This window comes from Crocodylus porosus, unplaced genomic scaffold (genome assembly GCF_001723895.1).
Source record: "Crocodylus porosus isolate Cpor-Errol unplaced genomic scaffold, CroPor_comp1, whole genome shotgun sequence".
Taxonomy (NCBI): Eukaryota; Metazoa; Chordata; order Crocodylia; family Crocodylidae; genus Crocodylus; species Crocodylus porosus.
Genome location: NW_017728943.1, coordinates 37,622,765 through 37,634,174, shown reverse-complemented (window position 1 = coordinate 37,634,174; position 11,410 = coordinate 37,622,765). Strand labels below are relative to the sequence as shown.

Below are 11,410 nucleotides of genomic sequence, written 5' to 3'. Positions count from 1 at the left end.
GGGCGGGGCCAGGCAAGCCCTGCTGTTGTGGAAGCCCGCTGGGGCTTACCCTGGGTCCTACTGCCCTTAGTTCCTGTCATTTTTTACAGGAGCCAAGGACAGAGAAATATTAATTTTCTAAATTTTTTAGGGGCCCTGTGGGCCAGATAGAATAGCCTCTATCTAAAAATCTCATGATTAATAAGAACTTACTAAAGAATTTCTGTAGTTGTTTAAAAAACCCAAACTGTAGGGGTTCCTTACAGGAACCACCTGGGTGCAAAATGGCCAAAACTAGAAGAAAACTCAGATTAACACTTTATCTAATATAGATAAATCTTGTGGACGTTAATAGTGAGGCTGTTATACACTTGAGACCGAAATGGGAGATGAAAGTAGGGAAAAGGTTTAATGGGAAGGCAGTGGGAAGAAATATGTTTATTTCTTAATGTAATGTGAAGGAGGAGAGATTGCATTGTTAACATCTGACCCACTATAAAAAAAAACAACACACCAACACAAAACAAACAAACAAAACCCTCCCACATCCACAAAATCCCCAAATCCTGCAGCCTGTGGATACTTGTAGATGTTCAGGATGAGGAACATGCTAGGGAGAAAAGGAATGTTCTGAACATACAGTTCATGAATATTGAAAGTTTCAATATACTAAACATGTTTTGCAGGTTATTTTGTGACAGGCTGGACCTACCGTCTAGAAAAAGGATCCTATCTATGGAAATTGTATGCCTCTCCCCCTTCATAATCCTCAAAGCTCGCAACAACTAAGAAGTAAGAAAATACTGTCATTCCCATTTTACAGGTGGGGAACCGAGGCACACAGAAAATAAGTTACTTAGCTACAGGAAGTCTGTGAGGAACAATGAACGGAACCCTAGGAACAATCATCCTTCCTCTCTCAATTACAGATTCTGTGGCACTCCAGCATAGGAAACTGCACATACTGCAGCAGTTTCATTTTAATAAAAATTGTGGATTTTTGATTAACCAAAATGGACACTGTTGTGGGATGTGTTAAGAGTCTGTGAGCAAAATACCCATCATATAGTGCCATGCTAAAAATGAAAAGGGTTAGGTGGGTTCACAATGATGCTTCACGTTACAACACAGAACTGTACTGCGGTAAGTTGTCAAGGGGGAACCTAGAGAGGTTTTTTTTGCCACTGGCAGCAAGACAGATGCAAAAGATGCTCTAGATTTTAGAGAAGAAACCCATTAGAGGTCAATCTTTCTGCTAAAACAGTCACAACGTCATTTTTCCCAGTGGGCTATACATGTTGCTCAGTTTTTGTTTCAGGCTCTGCATAGACTCAAGAAGAGTTCATCTGCTCAATTTAACTCTTATTTTTCACTTCCTGATCATATACAATATTAAAACAAAAAAATCCCACCACCAAGAAAAAAAAAAAAAACTGTGAAAACTTAGATTTGATAGAATAATTCTACAGCAAGAGGTAAATTCTGCAGCAAATTCAAAGTCTGATGAGTCCAGAATATACTGAAACTTGATTAACTGGTATGTCTTAATTGATTGTTTAAGCAAGTAAATTAGTCTGGATACAGTTTATTAGTGGAGGCAAAAAGAATAATCTCAGATATTTGGAAAGACAGTGTGTTCCCCAACGGACAGAGCGGATAGCCAGCCTTACTCAGATTGCATCTCTCTAGAGCACGATTTATAATATATAGGACAGGAAAAAATTATTTGCAAACATATGGAAACATTTATGGATTCTAGCAAGCGTCTGGAATAAAGTTATACCATTACATATTGTTAGGACTCCTAAATGAAGGCTTCTAGCTTTAAAACAAGCATTTTAGTTTGTTTTTTTCCCGTACAATCTTTGCCCTTTAATAATAGTTTCAAGCCAGTCACTTTTGTTGCTCATAGTTTTTTGTGGGTCATTTTTTTTGTCCCGTTAGGTATGCCTTTCAGGGAAGGAGAAGGAAAGGAAGACTTATCAAATTAACAACTACAGAGCTTATTTCCCAACGTTTACTACCCGGCCAAGTACTTACCAACTAACACTGGCCTACTGAAGTAAACAGGATTACGTAGAATATCAAAGTTCTATACCAGGTGGTAACCATTTGCAGGACCAGTATAGACAAGTACTAAAACCTGATGAGTTTCCAGTAGTTTAATTATACCAATTTGAAATGCCCCACTGTAGCAGTGCAGACACTGCAAACCAAAGCAAGCCGCACCGGCACAATCCCTTTTTACACTACATTGGGTTTTTTACTAATAGAAACATCCTCAGAATATGCAAAAATAATGTGGTTTAAGGCTGTAAGTGGGTAGAGTGAAAGTGGAGGACACTTATGGTTTGGATTTCCAGAAATGCTCAAGTGCCTGGCTCCTAGGTCATTTAAGTATACCTAAGAATTCTGTATGCATTTCTATATTGTAAAACAAATACTGCAAAGAAAAAAAAAATGAAAAAAAAAATCCGTCATCTTACAGCACAGCAGAACACAAACTCCAAGGGCAGCAACACTGCTGTTCTGAATACCATTGCAGTGACGGGGTGCGTGTGCGCATAAGAGACAGGACCATAACATGAGAATATGGATGGTGTCCTGCTGGTGGCCAAGAGCAATAAAAAAAGCACTATATACACACACAAGTCACTGTGACATGCAAAAAAAAAAGCACAATTGCAAACAAAGATGATTTTTGCTCAACCTTTTCCAATTTGATTAAAGGGCAAAGACGGTAAGGAAAAACAAAAACCAAAAACAACACGAAGTGACCAAAAAGCAACCTTGCCCCACCAAAACAATCCATCAAAAAAACAAAAACTTTACTTTAGCATGGCAGGGTTCCCAGTTAAGCCATAAATCAGCAGCCCAAAGCAGTTTAAAAATACTGAGAAACTGAGCTTGAGTCTTTTCACAAAGCTGGTTGACCAAAGAGGACACCCTGAACATCTTGTGTCCACCTCATCTGCTAATTTACTGAGGGAGCAACATAATGAATGCTGAAGTAAAGGCTTGAGCAGTGGAGGGGAGAAGACAAGTCATCATCTGATAGGGGTGTTTCCCTCCTTTGCAACTACCACATCTTATACTACATACAAATTATGGTTAACAGAGTGGCTCATGCATGCAAAGGACAAGTAAACGTGCGGCCACCTGCAGCTGGGGAAAAGTCTGACCAGGTCTTTAGCAACACAGACTTGGCAACCTTGCTTTTAGTACATAAATCAACACACTGCCTTGTTGAGAGTTCTGCCAGGCAGAAGAAAACAGAAGACCCTGTGGTGTGAACTTTCACTATTCATCCTAACTGGGTGCTAAGTTTGAACTATTTGCGTACTAACTTCATTAAGCAGCCTAACACCAAGGTGTCTCATCTCCTGGGGCATACCAGTATCCTATCGCTGTGTAAAAGGTATTTGTATAGATGCCTCCTAATATTTGTCACCTCAGTGGTGTCAAGTGGAAAAATATATTTTTCAGGTCTGGCTTTTAACTTGACTCACAGGAGCCTAAGTGCTATTAATGCAGCTGGTGCATGGTTTACCCAGCTTTCCTAATTCAAACAACAGCATTTACCACAGCCAACACTTTGTTCAGTTATAGAAATCAAAGCTCCCTAACTTTATATTCCATTAGAACCTAAACATGGCCTCAAACCCAAGTTTTATGGAGAGAGGAAAAGAAATAAGCCTAGAAAACAAAAAAAACAAACAAAACCGACACATGGGCATTTTTAGACCTCAGTTATTTGATTGGGTGCATCTAGTCCCCTAAAATCCCCCCGAATCCCTGCTTTATAAGAAAACCATGTTTAAATGTTTTCTGTATTTCTCACTGAACTTATATTTCTTAAAAATTGTTTAAAATTAATGTAAATACTATAGTGCCTCTACTATAGCCAACAAGGAGGATGTATATACATACCACAAACACACACACACCACAGGTTTTAATTAAATCTACTTTACAACAAAATCCTTTAAAGCAGCACCCAAACCTGGAAACGGGTATACATTTCAAATTCTACCAGAACATTGCTTGCACAGCTCATGTAACTTTTGGTTAAGCACTACTAAACAGCAAGCCATTCTGGCTCCAAGGAGGCTGCCTCTCTCCCATCTCGGATTCTATAAATCACTTCTGGCAGGTAGCTGGGAAGCAGCTGCTAATGATAGTTTTGCTCTGGAGCACAGGAAGTCACCTTTTAACCCTGCCTGCTGTTGTTTGTCTCTTAGAACTGTGACAAAAGAACAGATGCGAACAACATGCCAACTGTCAAGAGGATCTGGTCAAAACTCAACAGGAAACCTGTCCAGACCCACACCACGCTGATCACCTAATGGGAATGCAACAAAATTCATCTCATACCACCTTTCCACTGAGGGTCTTTCCCCCACCCCCTTACATTCACAGGATTTGACTGAATGTTTCCTGCTCAAACCCTCAGTTATCCCAGATGTGCTGAGAAAAGTAATACATGTTTTTTTGTTTTTGAAATGAGGATTCAATTAAATATTTTCATGCCTATGAAATGCAGTGGCAAAGTACATCAGTGTCAAAGGAAATTTGCTACTTTTACCTTTAGATTTTGAATATATTCTCCTTTTAACTTCCCCATTACCCAACCCGCCAGTGTCTTATGACAAAGAGTGCATTTACACAAGATGCAATGAACGTGTGTGTGGGGGAGGGGAGAGTATGAGAGAGATTGGAGCCGAGCAAATAATTCACAATGAATACTTTCTTTGATTAATTTTGCTTCTCTGCTCACAGAATATCCATGATCAGATTGCAGTTTCATCTCATGCATTCACATTTTTTTGCTGTAGGAAAGGGCATGCGCCAATTTCTTCCTGTGTTTTTGGGAAAAACTCCAAACACATTTTAGATGCTGCCACAAACTAGATGTAAACAATACAAAACAGGGAATCTCGGGCAGTCTATTATTTAATTGTTAGTCAGGTAGATCGTATATTCCTGTTCATTTCTTGATCCAAATAAACTTGTATGTACTCCTGATGCTCCTGTTTACACTAAAATTTGGCTTCTGTAGATAGTCATATAATTAATTTCATTTTTTTCCTATGGAAAGTGTGCACTAGTAACAACTCAGATCCTCTAAAGCTTGTAGGAAGATAAAACAAAATTGCATGAACACCTCTTAAGCCAAGTCATTTGAAAACTTAATGTCTGCTGGCAGTTAGGGAAAGGGGGGGCATTATTTGCTTGCCTGTCTCTGAAAGACTAAACATTTGCTCTACAAATGTTCCAAGACTATACTGCTGGTAATGGGCAGCATTTAGAAAGCCAAATTTTCTTTGGGGTAGAGGGAGCAAGAAGTTAACAGAGACGTATCACTCACAGATGTTAAAAGAAAAAAAAAAAAGTCATTTGTTGACTGAAGTTGCAGGCTGGAAGCCATTTCATAATGTTAAAAGGATCCTTAATTATTGTCTAGGTGCACCACAGTGCTAAAACATAAGAACTTCAAATGAACTCTACTTACTGTAAAGACATCATCATCACCAACCTCAGCTTCATTGTGGATTGTTGAAGAGGAAGTAGTTGATCCTAAGAAAAAAAAATTTCAAATAAGACTTTTTTTTTTTTTTTTTTTATATTAAACTACTGGCTATCTGGACTATGAGTTTTTAATACACGTCATGCATATTCTGAATTCCTATTTTTCAGGTGAACTAGACTGATACAACATGAAGTAACCACCAGGTGTTTCCAAATTAGTAAAGAACAAAAATTCTCTCTTTTGCTAGGTGTTAGGTGATATTCAGAAGGTTTCTTAAAATGATGCTGCAGTAACCAATCCTATTTCAGGATGGTAGAGCTATAAGTAGCACTCCTGATTATATAGCATTTTACTTTTCAAAGGGTGAGTCTCTACAAGACACTATGGCGCCATGGCATCATGGTTTTTGCCAACGGACGCTGCCACTATGCTGTTGTAGCAACATGCTCCCTCATTATAGCGCATTGCTGTGGTGACGTAGCGGCCAAAAATAACTGCATGGCCAACAAGGCGCAGTATGCGCTGGTACTGCACCATCTTTTAGTACTTCAAAAAGGAATTACTAAGTGACGGCACAGTAACAAAAGAGCTGCACGGCCACGTATAGATGCGTCCAAATTACGATAAAGCAGGCCACTGAATAAACATTCAGGGCTAGACCTTTACTTAAAGTCATTCAGTAGAGCTTCAGTGAATCGCAACAACTGATCTGGTCCCAAATTCAGAAAAACTTAATGCTTTCACTTACAAAATAAAGCTCAGATTAGATAAAGAGTTCTCTTTGTGGTTTCACAAAGCAACTAACTACACTGAAGGGTTTTTTTGCTTTATATGCTATTTGTCTCAGATTTGTCCCTTTCCTTCCATTTCCCTCCCCCCATCTAAGCAAAACATTGAAGAGGGGATAGGTGTAAGAACAAAAGCAGAAAAAAATTTGAGGTGTAGCTCTTCTCATTAACCCTGCAGTAACCATTAGGAATCTATCCAATAATTAGTAAATTGCATCCAGGAAGCTTTCTTTAAGTTTATTTAACATTTTATTAATTTCAAACTGACACAACAATATTCAAGCTTTTAAATATACATGCTCATATAGCTACTACTGAACCTGATCATCATAGAATAACTTCTAGCAAGACTCTCTCAAAACAAACTTGTACTGTTACTATTTGAATTCTGATTCTTTAGTTACCTATTTAAGACTTGATAATGTACTGTGGTAAGCAATGAATTACCTTAATTCTGAAAACAGATTTTAAAACAGTGATTTTAACTTTGGTGTGTTAATATACCCTAAATTGATTATTAATTAAAGTTAGGAGGTGAAAACTGCATTTCCTCCTTGAGTATGCTAGGTAGAAACTCTTCCCCTCCATGCTTATAGAGCTGAAAATATTACTGTGATAGCAAAATGACAAAAGTCCTATGTAGTATTTTCAGGAAATAAGCTAAGTGTTAAGTTTTATTTCTAAAAATGAGTTATTTAATATAATGAAGCTTCAGATACATCTTGATTGTGATAATATGACCAGATTTAACAGACAGCTCTGAGTGACAGTGAAACAAATTCAAACTTCACTATCGTCTACATACACGTGCTTGCATGCACACATACATGTACAGAGAGAGACAGGGAGAGACGGAGAGACTAGTTATTAGTTACACTAGTAACTAGTTATTAGTTTTAATCTGGAAGTTAAATAAAAATGCACTCGACAGAATCAGTCTGTTCTGTTAATGTCATAAATACAGACAGCACTGATTTTGAACATTTCCTAAAACATAGCAATACTATGTAGTTTACATGTGACTCCTGAATTTGACTTGTTTCAGTACATCTCAAATTAGGGAGCAGCACATGTGACTGATACTATTTAACCACAATCTCCCTTAAAAAGAGGGTATGTATGTGCATTATAAACATATTGGGCCCCAGCATGAATGTGTTGCACTAATTACGTAAGATACCACATGTAACACCTAAAGAGCTTATGGTTTAAGTTAGGCAAACATGAAAAAGGAACCATTCAAAAATATGGGAGTAGGATTAGCTCCGACTGTCACTGGCCACGTGCAGGAATTATGTTTCTACTGAGAGAATCCTTGCTTTCCTAGTAGAAACTATGATCATGAAAGCATCCATTCAAATTTCTCCCTGGGGAAAACATACTCCCTTCCAGGGGAAAGATCTTCCAGGTGTCAGCCTCTAAAATATCCCTGGTGAGAGAAAGTCTCTTGCAAAAATGAATGCTTGTACACTCCCCTCTGGTTTGGCAACAAAGACGAACTTAGCAAGGAGCTGTAAAGGGCCTTAAAAACACATGGTCAGGAAGTTGAGTGCCATATATTAATAGTGAGGGCAGCTGAAAGCATTCACCAATTAAGAACCAAAAACATAACATACCAAGCTTTCAGAGCAAATATCCACAAAAACAAAACAAAACTCAACACCATAGTTTTTCACATACATGTCCTCAAATAAAATATGCACCATATTTTTGGAAGGCAGAATGTAGGAAAAAAACCAGATGGTTTCCTGAGTCACAGCCAACTGTGTGACTAAGTCCTCCTGGGAGCACTGTGTTGAAAAAGCATGGCACCAAGAGACTCAGGGTGTCAGCTGCTTCACCCTAACGGTCTCCTGGGATACCATAGTGCCTGGACATGGTCTCCAGGAGGACTTACTCTAAGGCACACAAGGCTAGGCCTCAGACCCTTGAAAGGGCAGTAAGCAAGACTATGACAGTACTACATTTTACTGTTCCTGATCAAACGCACGCACACACACACACACACTGTACTGAGGGGGCTGATTTGGGGGAAAAAGATGCATGTTGTATGTGAGAAAAAAAGTGTGTGTGTGTGTGCACGCACACTTCAAAGATGAGCAGAAGGGAAATAAAAAAACCCCATGACAACTCTATGAGCAGGAAAACCTGTATAGACAATGCTGTGGTCATAAAACCAAAGTAAACAAAACAAATAACTAAAGACCAAAACACCACCCTGAAGGATTATTTTTCCTTGAAACAAAATAAAGGGAAGGAATTACAAATGACAGATACACACACACACACACTCTTTTTTGATTCAAGTTTGATTAAAGCAATGCAAAAAAGGAAAAGTTTCATAACCACTTCAAAGTCTGGGAAATTAACTTACAATCATGATTGAATTAAAAAAACAAACAAAAATAAAGTCCTTAAGCACTATAGTTCTCCAACTAAGTAGAAGCAAAAAACCAATTATCATAAAAAGAAAATGTTATTTATTCAAGTCTATAAGAAAACTCATAAAGCAAACAATTTTTGCAATATACAAACAAACAGCTTTTTTGTTGCAGGGAAGAAAAGTGACCCAAATGACAAATTATGAAACAGTTTATAGGACTTTTTTTTTTTTTTTTGGGGGGGGGGGGGGGGGGAGTTGCTAATTAGTTAGACCTATAAGTAGATACCCAAGGCATGGAGGCTGCCCCCTGATTTTGCAGGCGGAGCGCTGGCCCAGGCAGCCATTTTGTGGGTGGAGCACAGCAGGGCCCCATGGCAGAGGGTCTGTAGTGGTCCCGACCCTTGCCACCGATTGTCTGCAAGGGCTGTCTGTCATGCAGCTCTACCCCTCACCACCTGGTGGGGAGAGACAAGGCCATGGTTCAGGCATCCCTCACAGCCAATCATCGATAAGGGAAGGGGGCAGCAGCCATCTTGCCCACAGCCCTTCAAGTAGGTAGACTCTCTTCCCTGCCCTGCCAGGTTGATGCACAGTGCTGAGGACTGCTGGCTCCCTCTGAGAAGCTGGCATTTTCTTTTCCTTGGCTTTCCCACCCCCTTTTTTCTGGACATTGCCTGGATTTCGCAGGCAAAGATGGATTTTGTGGAATCCACGAAATTGTGAATTTTGTAGGCCCCTAGCTGTAAGAAATGCACCGTAATAGTTTAGGTCTTGGTGGACCAGGCTAGATAAGGTGGGGCACTGAAAAAGCATTTGCATTATTCCTTCCCCAAGGGACTACTAACCTAATTCTCTATTGAACAAGAACTAAACTTATTTTAAAGGCTAATTGGTTGACACTGCAGCAAGAAATGTGAGAAATGCATTCAAGTCAAGTTTGAGGTCTGGCTGTGTAACCCCTCCTCTTGAAAGAAAGAAACAGAATGCTGATATGTGCTCCAGTACCTTCAGTGAGGTCTTCAATTGCTTTCCTCACTCCTCTATCAAATGCTCGTGCATCAGCAGGGCTTTGAAAAGTGAGCCCAAACTTCCTGTTGTCAACCTTCCAGTGATGAAATATAGGGTTTGCTTTAGTGTAGATCAAGTCCTTTTTTACAAAGCATTCCAATACCACCTAAAAAGTTTAAGCACAAAGGGAAGGTTACATTTGTACATGAAGGGCAAGGTTTTAGCACAGACCAGAATTTCCTCTTTTCTAAACACAGAACAAGCCACTTACGAATCTGTCACACTGAGTTACACTAAGCATATCTTCCAATAGAATTTTTTGGTCAAAAGCAGCTATAAGTGAAACTACAAGATTTAAAAAGTGCCAGTCTTATCATCAGTGAGGGAACTTTAAGGCCAAATGATAAAATCAAGTGATTATATTAATTAAGCTTGTACTCAAACACTAGCAGCATCAATCTACACCATACCAGTTTGCAAAGTTTTTTTTTAAGCTAGCTAACCACACTGTCAGATTTTAGGAGGAATAAGAAAATATGTAGATGCAACTGGAAATGACAATATTTTCTCACTTCTTTAGCTCCCATTTGAATGTAAAGCATTTGTTTTTTCTACAGGATTGGAACAAAGCTGCTGATCTAAAAGACCATTGGAAGGAACTGAGTGTCATTTCTGAAAAGACAACTTGTCCTCGCATTCTTATTCTACTAGTGCAAACCTTGAATAGCATGCAGCATAAATAATTCATTGCAGTTTTTAAAGGCTTGCATTGCATTACTCGGTACAATGCCACCGGCTTCATGGATTCTTTACACTTCAGTTCACTTCTCACACACTCTTGTTAGATCTTCAAAAAAATAAATGTGTCAGTTTCAATTTTTTTTTTTTTTTTTTTTTTTTTTAGGAATTAAAAGGGGCCTTTCCAAATGGACACAGAACATTTAACTGCTATTTATAGGGGATAACAAAACAGCCAATTACAGTTTAGTATTCATCTGAGGATGGGGTTACTTTAAGCAATGCTGAATTGGACAAAAAGAAAAAAAGAAAAGAAAAACACCAATATGAAACACAGAAGTGTTTGATTTTGGGGGTAATTCTCTTAATTAAACAAACATAAACTGAATTAGGTTCCATTACCAGTTTGTCTCTTTGCCTTTCACCATGGATTAGAAATCTACTTCTTCCATTGCCCTCCGGGTACATGACCTTGCAGACGCCAACTCTACTGAGACCGCCTCCTTCTTGCGGTAACCAGCCCCCACTGGAGTCATCTCGGGTCATAACCACAGCTTTGACTCGTACAATATAGCTGTCACTGTAACAGTAACAAAAGAGAAAACTTTGTGAGATCATACTACCTCTCAGTAGTTTTATTTAGGGACGCATCTAGCTTCCAGGTATTTGAAGAGTTTTGTCAAGAGAACGGGCGCATCACCCATAAGAGATGGAATTTACGGCCACAGCCACTCTACAAACAACAAAAATAGCCCACTCATTTCAGAACCTCAAAACACAAACCAAATAATTGGAAGTGCTTACAACTTCACCCCATCAGGAAGGGACCTTGAAAGGAAAGCAAGCCTTGCAGAAGTCTACAAATGTAGCCTCTGTTGGATAAAGAAGGGGCACAAGTTCTGTCAGCAATTCTTTTTGGTTTGAACTGCAAAAGGGATTCTGGTTTAAGAAATTACAGTGAGCAAAAAAATGCAAGGTTTTTTT

General features: G+C 38.9%; 1 protein-coding gene across 3 annotated transcripts in view; it reads right to left on the bottom strand.

The window, feature by feature from the left end:
• SPRED2 (sprouty related EVH1 domain containing 2) overlaps positions 1-11,410 on the bottom strand; it is a 100,636-nt gene that overhangs the window by 32,066 nt on the left and 57,160 nt on the right. For all 3 annotated transcript variants that reach the window (XM_019549162.1, XM_019549161.1, XM_019549160.1), the window contains exons 2-4: positions 10,829-11,006; positions 9,686-9,854; positions 5,492-5,556 (exon numbers count right to left, since the gene is read on the bottom strand). In XM_019549162.1, coding sequence (XP_019404707.1) covers positions 5,492-5,556; positions 9,686-9,854; positions 10,829-11,006 — 412 coding nt within the window. The remainder of the gene's footprint in view (positions 1-5,491; positions 5,557-9,685; positions 9,855-10,828; positions 11,007-11,410) is intronic.